The sequence below is a fragment of the Plecotus auritus genome, assembly GCF_963455305.1.
Source record: "Plecotus auritus genome assembly, chromosome: 9".
NCBI lineage: Eukaryota > Metazoa > Chordata > Mammalia > Chiroptera > Vespertilionidae > Plecotus > Plecotus auritus.
The window spans coordinates 59474610-59490432 of NC_137783.1; the positions used below are offsets into that span (position 1 = coordinate 59474610).

A 15823-nucleotide genomic window follows, 5' to 3' on the forward strand; every position below is an offset into this window, starting at 1 on the left:
GTCTGAAAGCTATGATAGACTCACAGAGAATTTATGTCAGGGCAGGAAAGTCGGACGCCTGCAGGAACTGGGAGAGTCACACACATGTGAGCCGCGGCCTGGAGGGAAGTAGTGTGGAACATTGGGCCTGTGGTCAGGTGGAGGTGACATGCCCAGTCTACAGGTGATCCATCTAAACTTCTAAAAGCTTCTGTTGGTCAAATAAAAGACCTTTGATCCAGTATAAAGGCCCGTGGTTTACATTTTCTGGCGAAGTAAGTGTGTGCTGAGTAAAGCTGGACAAACCAGACAACGAAGAAGGGGATGTAAGGAAACAAGCATGGTGGCCTGGCAAAGGTAGGAGGAATCCACAGAGGAGCTCTCGCAGGTGCTGCTGATCTGGCGCCAGCCAGGCTCATCATGGAGACAGAAGAGGCAGGTGACAGATATATGTACCCAGGGCGGCTCTGGGCAGCATCTTTTCAGGAATGTGGTCCCTCATGGGCCATGATAGTGGCAGGACAATGGTGATGATAATAATGGAACAGTCATAGCTGGTGTTTATGGAGTGGCTGCTATGTGCTGGGCATTGATTTTTTTTCTTTTATTTTTTAGAGCAGATTTTGGTGCACAGCCAAACTGTGCAGAAAGTACGGGAGTTCCCATGTCCCCCCGCCCCACACAAGCACATCCCCCACTATCAACATCTCCCATTAGAGGGGTACACTTGTTATAATCAATGAACTTACATTGACAATCATACTCATCCAGAGCCCATAGTTACATTAGGGTTCATTCTTGGTGTCATATACTCTATGGGTTTTAACAAAAGTATAATGGCATGTATTCCCCACTGTGGTAGCAAACAGAATATTTTCACTGCCCTAAACACCCTCTAGCACTGTTTTCAACCCTCTCACCAGCCCTTGATGTAGACATTTCTATCCCCCTTCCCAGAGGAAGTCCCCGAGGTCCTGAGCCACCAGGTGACTTGCTCAAGCTCAGCCAGCTCCCAGGATGGGAGCCAGCTCGATGGAGCTTGGAACGAGGTGTGCACAGACTCTGCACCTGGCTGCCTGGTGCAGCGCCTTCCTGGCTTGTGAGGATTAGGCAGCCTTGACTGGGCTGTGCGGTTCCTCAGGAACCACGAGAAAACACTCTGTCCCGTGGCCACTGCCCACGAAGTTATTGGAGGTTGTCTTGCATTGAAGTAGCTGCTTTTACTTTCTATATGACAGTAAAACTAATGAATGATAGGGAATTTCTAAGATAAGAAAACTCATATCTATCCCTGTTGTGTGTGTGTGTGTGTGTGTGTGTGTGTGTGTGTATGCTGCTCATAGTCCCCTGTTCATCTGGAATTTCAATTAACTGCTATTTTTCCCCCACACCGTCCATCATATTTAGCTAACCCCAGCTTTCTTGGCAATTTCCAAAACTACAATGTAGTGTCCACACTGAGTAGGCACATGGCACTTCCTGCCTGGGAGAGCCGTGTGGCCACAGGATTACCCCAGAGAGGCCTTTAAAAATTTTAATAACAATATTACAAGCCACCGGAACCCTTCCAAAACACAGAATTAGGAATTCGGTGTGTTTTCTCTTCCTGAAATTGGAGTATTTTATCTGCTTTACCCCATTGTTGGGACTGTAAACATGTTCACTGAAATGGTTTCTGCTAAGGAAAGTTTAAAAAGGGAGGCTAGGAAGAACTATTCTGAGAACAATTTACATGTCAACTCCAACATACATGTTCGTGCATTTGGGCTCAGAAGATGGTGACAGTGGTGCCTCCAAATGATTCTCCAGTTTTCCTAAAACAAGCAAATAGTAAGAAATGGATACCTTGCCTGGTGTCTGAGCCATCAACCTAGAGCCTCCAGTCCCTACATTTTCTAAGGATTTAAGGTTCTTTTCAGGAATCAATTTAAAATAATTCATATTTCAACTGAAAGACAATTTAGGGCTTACACGGAGAGACGCTCCAACTTCCAGCGTTTTATTGCTGCTCTCAGTGTTTTTGACATGACAGTTTTCCCTTCATAGAACAAGGTTAAAATTAGAAAAATCAAACACCCATTAGAGAAAGCAGATTTACTCTCCCATTAATTGATGCGGAGATGTAAACTCCTCGCACCCAGCACAGCCCCGGCCTAAGCAGGAGCCTGAATTTCCAGCATAGGGCTGTGCTGCTCTGGGGGAGCCGCCTGGCTCCCCACGCATAAATCTTAGGGGCTGTGTGGCTCTCTTCCCAAGTTTATTTTTTTTAAAAAAAGTGAGCAACCTTGAAAGTTGAACTCCCCACCCTGTCTGGTTTCTCTCTGCTCTGCTGGACAGAGGTACAGTAGCCGCCTGTTTAGCAATCAGAAAATTATTCTTATAGGGAATGGAGACTAAGTATTAAATAGGGAGAAGGAGCACAGAGTCGCCTCCTTCCAGAAGCTGGAAGCAATCCAGGTGGGGTAGGAAGGGCGCTGGTTCCGTGTGAGGATCTGTGAAATATGACCCGTGGTTTTAACTTGCAGCATTGCCGTCCTAATAGAAGCCCCTCTAATGTCTTCTGTAGCTTTGATTTTGGAACACGTCACATTCCTCATTAAAGCAATCACTGTTAAAACATAAAGCAACACAGGATTTATTTCTTCATTAAACTGATGATCCGTATATGAAGCCAATTAACATTATGAGTCTGGTGAACATCAAGTGTAAAGAGGTTAGAGAAAATTAAAAGCAGTCACCTTGGTCTTTAGATAAAGAAAGTACACTTTTAGGTTGTAAATCATCAGAATGTCCAAGCGGGACAGATCGGTGAATTTGGTTAATTGGAAAATATATTTTACGGCACAGAATTAAGGAAAAATAACCTTTTTGTTACTAACGCATTTTTTTTCCGGGGGTGGGGGTGGGGAGGACGGTAGCGAATGTACATATTTAGTCTTCTTCTTCCTGGCCGGGCTGTGCGAGGCAATCTGGGGGGTTTCCCTCCATCAAAGTGTGCGGTAGCCTCTCCTTACTAACTCTGCTCGGTGGTTTGTTTATTCGCTATTTTGTAACAGGAACAGCCGGCCACGAGGCTGGGGCAGAGGGGACGTCGGTTGAGACGGGTTTTAACAAAAGTATAATGACATGTATCCACCATGAGAGGTGGGTGTTTTCGGGGAGCCCGGCTGGTTGCCCGGCCAGGGAGGCGGCCAGGCTAGCCTGGGGGGCTCCGGGAGGCCGGGAGCTGCGGGGCCAGAGCGGCGCGGGGGATGCGGGATGGAGATTTCGGTCCCTGCTGGGAGCGCTCAGCGCGCGTCCCAAGTAACTTTGGCACGTTTGGACTCGAGAGAATACCAGTGGGTCCCCGAACGCCCGGGATCAGCGGGGCGGGACCCGCCGCCGCGCAGCTCAGGCCCCAGAAGGACCTCGGACCCGCCTCGCTTCCCTCCGCAGCCCCCGAGGAAGTGGTGCCGCTGTTTAGGGTTTGACCGGCCGGGAGGCGCAGAAAGAGTGCTGCCCGCAGACCCAGGACCAGCCTGTCCAGTCCGGGGACGTCCCTGGACCTTGTTGCCCCAGCAGATATCGGGGATGGGGCGCTGAGGCTGCGGCTTGGACCTCGTTGGTTCCTGCGGCGTCGGGCGCCTGATGCCGAGTCCTCGCACAGACCTCAGGTGCGCCCCGAGCACCTCGGCTGAGCCGCCTGATGCTGCCTCGCCTCGCTGCACCGGCGCCCGGCTCCAGAGCGCTCGGGGCGCGCGGACCGAGAGCTGCCGCCCAGGGCAGGGGGCGGGAGCCTGAGCAGGCTTGTGGCAGACTCGGGCGAGCGAGGGGAGCCTCGGGCTCTTATAAGGGGCTCCGAAGAGCAGGGTCCTCTGAGAGACACCGGAGACGACAGCGGCCGCGAGCTGCGCCTCATGTCTGAGATAAGGTCTGGCCTTTCTGGGTGAAGTGGGCACAGCTCTCTCACTGCCCCGCCGGCCGCACCTGCTACCGCATTCGCCCCGGCCTGCCGGCGTGCTACCCGAGCCCGCTGTCTGCGCTTGCGGAGTCGGTGGTCCTGGCGGAGCCGGCGCCGCGGGCTGTTCGCATCTGGTACCAAGCCGAGTTTCCAGCGGCTTCTTCCGTGTGCCGGGGCCCACTCCCGGCGCCAGGGCGGGCATTGCCCAGGGGGCTGGGCCCGCAGAGGCGCAGGGGCTCCGCGGGCCTCGCGGGAGTGGTGCCTCGTCTTCCTTTACCAGGCGGTTTTCCGAGCGGGGTCCTCGGCGGGCCAGCGCCCGGCCCCTGCCCTCTAGTGGGACGCACCTCGCCCAGGAGAGTGTTCTCGCGCGGGGCTGCCAAGGCCTTTGTTTCCAACGCTCTGTGTCGTTAAGGTCGAGGCTGGATCCCAGGCGGTGCACGGACGCGACCCCCCGCCTGGCCACGGCTCCAGCTCCCGAACGCAGCATTAGAATGTTTATAAAATATTCAATTTATGCAGTCTGTCCAAGAAGCCATCGGCCCAAAATAAAATCAGCAGTCTAGACGGAACACAGACACCAGAACTTATCAACAGTTGTCTGACTTGCATCTTCTGATGCATCTTGAGTGGGTCATAATACCAACTTTATTTTCAGTGGTGCATAAATTAATTACACGCATTTAATAACCAAAATATCATTATATTCCCCCTTTAATATCATAAAGGCTTTCCGCCAGGGAAGCACTTAATAGTGCAGGGGGCCGTAACGGGCTATTATCCTGGTGTAATGCTATTACAGAACCAATTATGCGCCATTAGACTTGCTTTTTTTGCAGTTTATGTGATTTGATCCAATCCCGCGCCCCTGACTTGAAAATTTCAGCCCGGTGCTTTAGAGTTTAATTTTCGCCCAGGCAGAGGGAAGGGCGGTCCCTCTCTGCTGAGCGGCTGCCTCGGATGCATTTTAAAAGTAATTGCGAAGGGTCCCACCGCATATCATTTGCATGGAGAAGCAACCATAAATTCAGGGACCCCTTGCTGAGAACAAAATCAAACTTTCCTTTTGTACGGTCGCTTGGAAAGGGAAGCCGTGTGCAAAGAGTCCCCCAAAAACCCATCCGGCGGCGAAAATTAGCAGCGCTTTGTCAATTCGAAGCCCGGGAGCCGCCTGGCCGGTGACGGGGGCGCGCCCAAGTCTAAACTCTCCGGGAGAAAGAAGGTTTGCGTCCGGGGACTTAAATGGGGGTGGGGCGGAGTGTTAAGAAAATATTGCCTTTTTGCGGGGGTGGTGGGAGTGATGGTTGTTACTATCCTCTTTGAAAAGAAACGAGGGAAAAGATTCCTGGTGTATGCTGAGAAATGACGGATTTTTTTTACACCACGTGGGCCATTTGTAAGGCCCAATAGACCTATCCAAGTTACTCGCTGTAGACAGCGCTGGAAATAATCAGATTAAGGCCAATTATGCGTGAGATTATAAAGGCGAGTGCCGAGCCGCGGTGCGCGCTGTAGACAGACAGCAAGACATCTGGCCACTTCCCCAGTCACTTTTCTGGTTTTGTGGACGCCAGCAGCGCCGAGCCCCGCCCGCCTCCAGCCGAGCCGGGTGCGGACGGAGGCGGCCACGTTCCGGCCTTGCTCGCCTGCCGCCCGCCGAGGTACGCATCCCGCCCGGCTCACCGCATCCCGCGCGCCAGGCCTGGGGCTCGGCGGCTCTCCCGGAGGGGCTGCCGCTCGCGCAGAGGACCGGGCGCGCTCGCCGGACCCGGCCGCGGTGGCCTGGGTGCAGTGCTGGCTCCAGGGACCCCTGAGAGCCGGGGACTGAGCGGGTTGGGTACTGGGGCCAGGGGGGGGCACGGCTGTAGGGGAGGTGGACCCGAACTGAAGGGCTATCCCGCGGGGACCTGATTGGAAACGGCTCTGTCACCTCCCCTCCACGCCCCAGAGTGGGCTGAGGGCGTTGGGAGGGCGTTTTCCCAGAGTGGAGCTCGCAGTGCGCTCCAGGCCGGGCCAGGGCCCAGGCCCAGGGAGACTCTGACTATTGCTGTTTGCTTTGCAGCCGGGCCGAAGCTAGGCGCCCCGCGGGTCCCGCCGTCACCCTCTGAGTCCCGGCGGTCCAGAAGACCCGCCGTCGGCGATGTTTTATTTCCACTGTCCGCCGCAGCTTGAGGGTGAGTAAGCCCCGGCCGGGCGCTCCGAAAAGCCTGCGGCCCCAGAAAGGACCCCGGCGACGGTGGGGCTGGCGGGTGGTTGGGGCCCCGCCCCGCCAGGGGGGCCGCCGCTGGACGGTGGGTAGGGGCGCCCTTGGTTCCCTCCCGGTTCCCCGCTCCAGCCTCCTGCCCCGTCGTCACCTGCCTCCCACCTCTCTCCCCGCCGGAGCCGGGGGGCCTCCGGCTTTGCCGCAGGAACCAGCAGGGTCCTCCCAGCACAGATGCCTGTGTCACGCCTCTAATCGCTCCCCTCCTCGCCCCCGCCCCCCGCCCAGGGGCCGCATCAATCTTTCACGGCATTTTGCAAACATCCCGGAAAAACCAACGTGGACTGGGGAGTTGGTTCAAAATTGTCCTGGGTCAGACCAAGAGTCAGAACAACCATTGCAGGTTGCTCTCACCGGCACCCGCACCCGGCAATATTGCTGCGGGCTGTGGCCAGGGTTTGTTCCCGGCCACCTTGGCCTTCCCAGAGCCAGCTGGCCCTGGCCACCAGGGGCCCGAGGGCCCTGGCCTGGCTTCTTCGCGGCGACTCACTGGATTTCTGACCTCAAACCAACCAGTGCTTACTCCAGGGGCAGCCCCATGGCCAGGATTTGGGTCTTTGAGGGTCTCCAGGATTTAGAAGACATTCCACCTTAGGGTCCCTGTGGTGGGCTCTGTACTGAATTGTTAGGTGGGGGTAGGTGAGAAGGGGACAGCTAGGTTCCCGGTGCCCCCAGGGTGGGAGGGGAGTCTCCAGGAGTGGGTCCTCCACACAAGGGGGATTAGCTTGGGCCAGGGCCCTGGCAGAGCAGTGGTCTCAGCCATGGGGCGTTAGGCCTTTTCTAACTGTGGGAGTAATACCAGTACTTGGCTTTGGCAACCTACTCCTTTGCTTTATTTGTGGAAGACTTTTGGAGGCCAAGAAATCAGGCAGGCGTGGGGCAGGACAGAGGGGGTGCGACACTAAGACATCAAAGGAGCTGGTCCACCTTGCCCTGGTTACCTCGAGCAGTGGCTGAGCCTTGGCTGGCCAACCGCACAAGGATTGCAGAAGTTTATGTTTCCCAGGGAAGCTTGGAGAGTTCAGTAGGATTTTCTAGAGGCGGCTAACGAGGACCGGTGGTGAAGCCCTGCCAGCTTGGTCAGCATTTCTAAGAAGGAAAGGCCAGACACTCACCTGCACTTCACCTCCTTTTACCTCCGAGGACCCATGGTGATCGATCGGCTTTATGAAAAGGTTGGAGAGGTACACCCGCTTACATCAGACCCCAGGGCTGGAGGGAGACCCTCTGAATATGTGGTGGACACATCGTCCCTGCTCTTCTGAACCTTGGGTTTGGATTGATGGATGCCCAGTAACCCACCTCTGGTCAAAGTGAGGAAGGCTGAGGGTTGGGGTATTGAGCAGGTGGTGGGCTGTGTGGATGGCTTACGGGGAAAGCCCTGTCGGCAGGGGCAGGGCAGGCTGCAGAAGCCACTCACGGAGAGTCCTCGCCCAGCTGGTCATGAGGTCCAGCCCCGCACACTGAGCTGCTCACTGCCATCCGCTCCGCCCAGTGAGCTTCCCTCTCACCCACACCCAGGCACATGCCGTCTTGATGCTGGTTCTATTCAGAAGCAAAGGAGGCCCTTCAGAACCTTTTGTTTTATCTCTGTAGATGTTTCTAAGCCAGTTCTGCAGAAAGGACTAGCGTTGCTGGAGAAGGTGATCTGCTGCAGAGGGAGAGGCTGAGAATAGAATTTGGAATATGACATCTCACTATAGCCTGTCAACTTTTTAATTTTTTGTTAATCTGGAGAGGCATAAAGTAGAAAGCACAGCATCGTTCAGAATCGCACTTCTCAGGTCATTTTTTGTGGTGTTAAATTAAAAAGTACTCTATATAGCTGCTTAGGAAATTAAAATAGAACAGAAACCTAAGTGAAAAGTGAAATCCTCTTTCACTTCTTTTTCTTTTTTGAAAAGCACTTCTTGTTGCTGGTTTCTTGTCATTCCTTCAGGAAAAACAGGCTTTTACCATCATTTATATATTTTTCTCTCTCTGTGTTACACATTGTTTGTACTGAAATCATACTACCAGTCATTCAGGACTTTGCTTTTTTCATTGCATAATATATATTGGGAAGATTTTTTCTATGTTGCTGTATCCCGATCTCCTGACTTATTTTAAATAGCCGTGTAATATTCCACCAGATGCCGTGCAGAAGTGTCTCCTGGTGGGAATGTTGGTTGTTTCCAGGTTATTTTTATTACCATGTTGCCAGGAACATTTTTCTCTTTTTATGTTACCACCCTTTATAAATATATTCATAGATTAAATGTCTGTACGTGCACGTACATTTTTGACAAAAATGGTCGTTACCCTCTAACAAGGCTACACCAATAGATGCTGCTACAAATAGGTGAATGGTGGCCACGTTTCAGTACACTCCCATCACGAGACCCCTGATGTTTTTTTGCCAAAAAACACAGTGGAAATAATAGTTAATGGTTCTGTTTTGTTTAATTGTCACCAAGGTTTAATGTTTTCATCACATTATTGACCATTCTACTTATTTTTAAGTAAAAGGCTCTTCTCATATTTTCCTCTTTTCTATTGGGTTGTCAATCTTTGTTCTTATTAATTTGATGAGGCGTCAGGTTTTTGTAAGATTCAGTTGGACGCGCAGTGTTTCATTAAGGTATTATGTGCATCCGAGGTGAGCCAGTGGGGACCAGTAGGAGCAAATCAGGAGCCTGAGGCTGATTGTGATGGAGACCCTCAGAGGTCGCGTCCCACCCTCACCAGCGAGGCGCCTTGTTTCACAAGGAAGCAGTGTGGTGTTCCGCAGAGTATTGGGAGTTGGACTGCCGCGAGGCTGCTCTTTTAAGCTCCTAGTAAACTGGAGAGAAATATTTGTAACTAGGGTTTTGAAGAAGAATGCAGCTTGGACAAGAAGAAGCGGGGAGAGGGTTTCAACAGAGAGTGGGGTGTTATGGCAAACTATGTGGCCCTGGAGAGTAGAATAATAAGTAGGAGGGACTCCCTTTAGTAGATGGAGTTTTTTAAAGCCTAAAGGATCTTGCTTCTTTGGGACTGAGGTCCTTCTGAGGGACGTTGTCCTGGCATTGTGGCTCGCTGGCTCCTAATGCGGAACGTGCAGTGATTCTGAGCCCAGGGCCCACGGCAGGTACAGCATTCACTGGCTAATGGGAACTTGCTCATTGTTTTCCTGAGGAGCCATTGTGGACTGTCAAGTAAATGGTGCACATTTGGAAAATGATCTGAATGCACATTTGGGACCAAAGTCTGTTCTGGCTTTATAGGCGCTTTGGAGGCTGCTGGGAGGACAGTGGAAGAATGCCCTTCTTTTCAGGGAAGCAGAAGCAGTGGGCCCTTTCTGAGCTGGGTGAGAGGGTGGGGTGCCCTCTGAGAGTGGCCCTGTGTAGGTCTGCTGGAATTCAGGACAGCCACTATTGGGGCAGATCTCTTGGCACTGACATTCATATAACGGACCCGCTACAGTGCTGATGAGCTGTGACCAATGATAATTAATACTCGTCTGTAAACTTGCCTTGTCGTGTCCTGAAGTTCTAGGAGAAAAGTGCTGTGAAAAGCTCTTGGTGTTTTCCTTCCTTCCCCACCTCCAGCCTCTAACCCTAGTTGTTTATAGAGATACAGGCAAGTAGACTAACAGATGATCAAAGGCAAGCAGCAGCTTCTATGCAAGGCTCTGAGGCGGGGAGTGAGGTGTATGGGACAGTGCAGCTGGGAGCTGGGAGCTGGGAGCTGAGAGATGGATGAAGGCTCCACCTCAAGCCAGTGGCCCTTGCTTGAGACCCAAATTTCTGGAGAGGAGAACTTGGCTGTCTTGGGAAGTAAGGTTGCCTCCTGCCCTATGAAAGAGGCATAGTTGGGGCTAAAGTCATAAGTTATTGGGAGAGAGAGAGCACAAGAGAGTGGAAAAGAAGGGGTTTAATAAGAGGACCAGAGAAAGACACTTTGGGGCAGCCAGAGCTCTGTCCGGAGGGGACGGGTTGATGCTTCTGAATGAGCCTGTGTAGCCAGGGGATGGTGTGAGGACTGGGGGCCACCTGCTCAAGGCTGATCCCATTTGCTCCCAGCAGGCACTGCGCCCTTTGGCAACCACCCTCCCGGAGATTTTGACGATGGGTTCCTGCGCAGAAAACAGCGCCGGAACCGGACGACATTCACTCTTCAGCAGGTAATGACAGTGTCTTCTGCAAGGTAGCTGTCTCCTGCCTCCAGAAAAATCAGAGTCTTAGCTGCTCTCCTCTGTCTTTTAGAGTAAGGCCAACTGATCATGTTAACTGGATCCTTCTGTTTTCTCAAACAACTTATGTGTCAAGGAACCTATTTCTGGAAGAGGACTTTGATCTATGATCCCAGATCAAGTGAAGAGGCAATACTGATTGCACTCATTTGCCCGGGACTGATAGTTTGGGGAGCATTTTAACATCAGCAATGCCATTTGAACCTTGAGAAGGCAGGTAGGACATTCTTGTCCTTGGGTCAGTAGATGAGAAGGCTGGAACCCAAGAAGTTGGCAGATCTGTAGAAGGTATTGTTGCCCAAAATGGAAGGGCCACAGTTGCAACCCTGACATTGTGTTGCCCGCCCCTGGCCCTGCTCTTAGACATGTTCAACTTCTGGATCAAACTGGAGCCAGAAAGTACTCACCCACTTGCAGTTTCCGTGGGACTGGCCGGGAGCAGCTGCAGGTGGTTCTGCTCCTACACCTGTGGTGGAGGCTGGGCGGATTGCTCTCATTCACAAGGCCACCCTCCCGTTTTGATTCTTCTGAATATATTGAAATACAAACACATATAAATATTTGCACTTCTCTTCTTACTTCTACTTCTTGGGGGAGCATTGAGGTTGTTAGCAAGACTTAGCTCCTAAGTTATCAGTGGTTGAAATTTTAATTCTGTGGGATCTCTTCAAACAGCTCTTTCCCCCTCTTCTTTCCCGATTTGATCTGTGAAACAGCTTCCTCACCACCGTTAGCAAATGTGAAATATGCCTCTGCTTCCTCTCACCTAGCCACAACCTCTCATCAGTAAATAGTTCTTCCTTTTACCAGCTGGAAGCTCTGGAGGCAGTTTTCGCCCAGACCCACTACCCCGATGTATTCACCAGAGAAGAGCTGGCCATGAAAATAAACCTCACAGAAGCCAGAGTGCAGGTGAGCCTTCTGTTCAATTATTTAACTCCCTAATATTAAAACTGGCAAACTTTTTTTTTTGACATCATGACTGCAGAGTGCACATTTGGCCAAAGAAAGCAAATGAAGACTATCTGTCATTTTCATGATGCACTTTAATAACATCAACATAATGTGGAATATTAGATTAGGTTGATTAATCGGTCATTCATAATTAACTAGTGATAATGTTCTACACTAATTTGTCCGCGTCTCTAAGGTACTAAATTACATCAATGCACATCCATTTCCTTGCTTTGGAAAAAAAAAAAGAGCTGAGATGCTATTCTCAAAGCAGCTCTGACCACTCTGGGCGAAGGCCGGTCAATTGCAGAGAACCGTGTTTTCAGATGGGAACAGGGTTAGGATCTGCTTTCCAGAAATTGCATTATGGCCAACTTTTCCCCGGCACGCGGACTCTTTTAGGGAAGTGAATCCAAAGAACGTGTGCAATTTAAAAATCTTTAGAGGGCAGCAGCAAAAGGGCTGCTGAGAGATGAGTGTGGCCTGCAGTGACCGGCTCAAAGCAGGCGTTCTTTTTAGAAGCCACACGGCGGTTATGTTTAAGTGCACAGACCCGCCGAGCCCAGCAGATGTGCTGCGCACAAGGGGGCACACGCACAGCGCTGCCTCTCCAGGCCAGCTAGTCTTTGAGCACAATTATATATTCATTTTATTTATGGGGGTTCCTCCATGCTGTTTCTGTTCTTTTTTTTTTATGTTGGGGCTTGGGGTTAAGACTATGCAAAGATCTAATTGTAGGAAATATAATAGTTTGCTTTTGGTTCCCCTGGGTCATGTTAGTATCTCTTAAAAACCAATGGCTGAAGAGAGATAATGGAATTCTGAGCAGTAAATTGGGGGTTGTAAACAAATTATTTCCCCTATAATCAGATTATGTGATCCTGATGATTAAATCTGAACATGAATCATTGGTCATATGTGGGCAAATTAAACTGATTATTATTTGGAAATGAAAATCTCCTTTGGCCAGGATGCAGTCTCTCCTTTCTTTCTCTAATGCCAGCTTGCCAATAGCTGCCTAAAGACCGCACTGCAAATTGAGATAAATGACACAATTATTGAGCATTCAGAAGTGGAAGATCATAACTTCTCCCTGAAAGGTGCAAGGGTGAGATAGGGGTGGTGACAATTAAGGCTGGGAATTGTTGTTGAGGCTGTTGTTGGCTATTATGCAAACAGACAATGGCTGTGAAGCATTTGTTTCTGAGCTCCGTGTGGGGACACCGGCCCCAGGCCTGGGCGAGGGAAGGGAGATGTGTTTACATTTACACTGCTTGCTCATTCAAATATGATTAATGTTCTATAAAGCAGGGTCTTAATCGAAGCTGATGTTGTCAAACAATAACTAAATAGGGAAATAAACGACTCCATCATGCTCTTTCCTCAGAAGCAGGCGAACTGTCAGTGCAAAGTCATTAAAATATGATAATGAAAAATAGCTCAATTAAATGTTGTCATAGCTGTGACCTTCATTCAATTAAGACGCAAGAAAGTGTCTGCATTTTGCTTTGCATTTAACTGCCCTAAATTTAGAATATAGATAAAATCATTATTCAACGGTTGCTGATATGTGCAATTAAAAGCCAACTAGATTTAAAAAGAGAGAAAACAAGACCGATAAAGGAGGATGAAATTTGAAGGCGGAGTGGGCTGGCAGGGCTCAGCCTCCGGACCAGGGCCAGGCAGCCGGCAGGAGGAGAGGACGCCCTGGGAACAGGAGGGAGGTGTGACCAAGCCTTGTTTTTTAAGCCAGGAATTGTCCCCTTGAGAAGGGATAGAGGTTTTGCAGGAAGGAGTGAAGAGCAGCAGGGTCTCACTGACCTCTGGAAACACCTTGGCCGGGGAGCCTGCTGCCATGAGGCTCTCCTATGCATGCAGCCTTCGTTTCCAAGGCTGAAAGGATTCCACACCCCCCTCTAAGGAGGTCCTTAGAGCAGGTGAATCATTATTCCCTGCCTCCCAGCCTGAGGATGGCAGAGATGGTAACACCAGCTAATGCTGACCCAGTGATCCGAGCCCAGTGTTTTGTGCATCTGTTGTCTCCTAATAACGCTGGGGTGGCCACTATTATTACCCCAATCTGGATCATGGCCCGTGGCCAAGCCACTGGGTTTCAAGTTGTGGATTTGCTGCTTACCCCCTGAACGACCTTGAGCAAGCTAACTGACCTCAGTGCTTAGTTTTCTCATCTGTGAAGTGGAGACGGTGGGACTGCCTCCTCATAGACTGCAGTGGACTCTGGACAAGATGCCAGGGTTCAGAGTTCTAAACCAGAAGGGACTCCGGAGTCAGCGTGTCCAGTGGGTACACTGGGCCGCTTCTCACACACTTGTCATGATGTGCAAGAGGCGATTTCATGGATCATCACATGTGTGAGGCCAGACACTCAGGTGCTCAGGGCAACCTGCTGGAAGTGCGAATGGGTATATTTGACGAGAAAACCCCAGGCAGTGCTTTATAAATGGCTTCATGATAACCACCTCTTCAGGAAATAATTTCACATAAAAAAAATGTACTCACATACATTGAGAATTCCCTCAAAACAACACTTCACCTTTGCTCTGGGCATGCATTTGGATACTTTATGTGATTTCACACTCATTAAGGGATGCTCGTCATGCCCTCTCCACTGACCTTCTGACTGTTGTAGGTCTGTGGCTGCAGTTCAGGGCACTGCTTTGGCCGATGATCTTGAGGCGAGGGGAGTGTGCCTCACACGCCTGCTGCCGCAGGTGGGCCAGGAGTGCTGGGCACGGCGGCCAGGCGTTGTGCTTGTGTCTGACCTTCTGCCTCTGCTGGGTGTGCTTTTCTATCGGGGATTTAGGTTTGGTTCCAGAACCGAAGGGCCAAATGGAGGAAAACAGAGAGAGGGTCCTCTGACCAGGAGCCAGGAGCCAAGGACTCCATGGCAGAGGTGATGTCACCACCGGTGAGAAATGTCAATTCCCCATCCCCTGGGGACCAGGCCCGGAGCAAGAAGGAGGCCCTGGAGGCTCAGCAGAGGTGAGGCTGGTGGGACCCTTGGACCTGCGGGCTGCTGGGTGGGCGCACAGGGTCTGGAGCTCATTGATTTTCTTTCTCTGCCAGCCTGGGGCGAACTGTGGCTCCCACAGGACCTTTCTTTCCCTCCTGCCTGCCGGGGACCCTGCTGAACACAGCCACTTATGCCCAGGCCCTGTCCCATGTCGCGTCCCTGAAAGGTGAGTTTGGCTCTGCTGGTTGTGAGCTTGGTGACGGTCGACCCACCTGCTTTCTCCACGAGCTCATACTTGCGCCTGGGCTGCTACAGCTCCTGCTCTCCTGTCAGTCACTCAGGGTCTGTTTCCACACGCCATCTCGTTTGTGTTCCATGTGGCCTGAGGACTAGGTGGCTGTTTCAGGATCACTGCGTCTGACAGGGCTTGTCTGAGGGGTGCTTGTTTCAAAAGTGAGTGCTCTGTGCTCATAGATTCTCCTGGTCACATCCTAGGCGAGGCCTGGGAGGGGCAATCACCCCAGCTTACAGGCCCTCTGTGTACGTCTGTGTACGTCCGTCCGTCCGTGGAGCCTGCTACCTGCTGCCCCAGGAACTCCTGCTGGCTGAGGCTCTCACTGTCAGATTTGCTGTCTTATCAGTGGCTGCTATTGTCTGAGGATGGAAGCCACTCGGATTTTCTGTCAGGTCCAGAGAGAGGAACCCTTGTGGGCTATCCCTCGGGAATTTCTGGGCACTCCCCGCTGGATGAGTGGGCCCCAAACCTCCTCCTCCTGTAATGGGTCAGGCTGCTGTGCGCCAGGAGCAGGGCTGAGCCCAGAGAGGGTGTGGGGGGGTCCGTGTTAGTGTTCCCCTGAGGCCTCTCCTGTCACAGAGGTCTGGGAGGTAGGGGTGCTGGGGCAACTCTAGGCTTCTTCCTGATAATAGGGGTGGGACAGCTCCCCCAGGTGTCCCCAGCTGGTTCTTTGTTAGACTCTGGGGGATGAAGGAGGGCATGATGGAGCCTCTGGGCATTCTGGGATAGGGAATAATAGCACGTGCAAAGATGCTGGGCGGGAGGGAGGTGTGTTGGGGGTGGAAAACCAGGCTTTTCTGGAGAATGGCTGGTATTGGGTGCCCACGGGAGAGTGTCCAGGCATAGGAGGTGCTTGGCAGGGGCCTAAGCTGGAAGGCCCGAATGCCATGCTCCTGGGTTTGGACTTTCCACTGTCAGAGGTGGAACCCCAAAGCCTGGAGCCACCTCTGGGCGGTCAGGGAACTGGGCAGAGGGGATGAGGCTCAGTGCCAAACTAGCTTGCGCCTCTCACCCCCTAGCACTTCCTGCAGCGACTGTGACTGGTACTCGGAGGCCACATAGAGCCCCCAAGAGCATCCTTGGGGCACATTCACAGGACACAGTAGGCTGACAGGGTGCCACAGGGTGGAGTCAGACCAGAGGGAGATTACCAGTGGGACTTGGGTATCAGCCGGAAATCTGGAGTTTTATTTGAGTCTTTCCATCTTTCA

At 51.7% G+C, this 15823-nt stretch overlaps 1 protein-coding gene across 3 annotated transcripts in view; it reads left to right on the plus strand.

Moving 5' to 3' along the window:
• The first annotated feature begins 3045 nt into the window (after window positions 1-3045).
• Window positions 3046-15823, plus strand: part of DRGX (dorsal root ganglia homeobox) — a 33110-nt gene continuing 20332 nt past the window's right edge. Inside the window, exons 1-6 of one of the 3 annotated variants that reach the window (XM_080688420.1) lie at window positions 3046-3123; window positions 5979-6090; window positions 10220-10320; window positions 11200-11301; window positions 14168-14346; window positions 14431-14543. In XM_080688420.1, coding sequence (XP_080544546.1) covers window positions 6057-6090; window positions 10220-10320; window positions 11200-11301; window positions 14168-14346; window positions 14431-14543 — 529 coding nt within the window. In that variant the 5' untranslated portion in view covers window positions 3046-3123; window positions 5979-6056. Of the gene's footprint in view, window positions 3124-5348; window positions 5578-5978; window positions 6091-10219; window positions 10321-11199; window positions 11302-14167; window positions 14347-14430; window positions 14544-15823 lie in introns of those variants that run through there. The other 2 variants (XM_080688421.1, XM_080688419.1) reach the window with 2 other exon arrangements.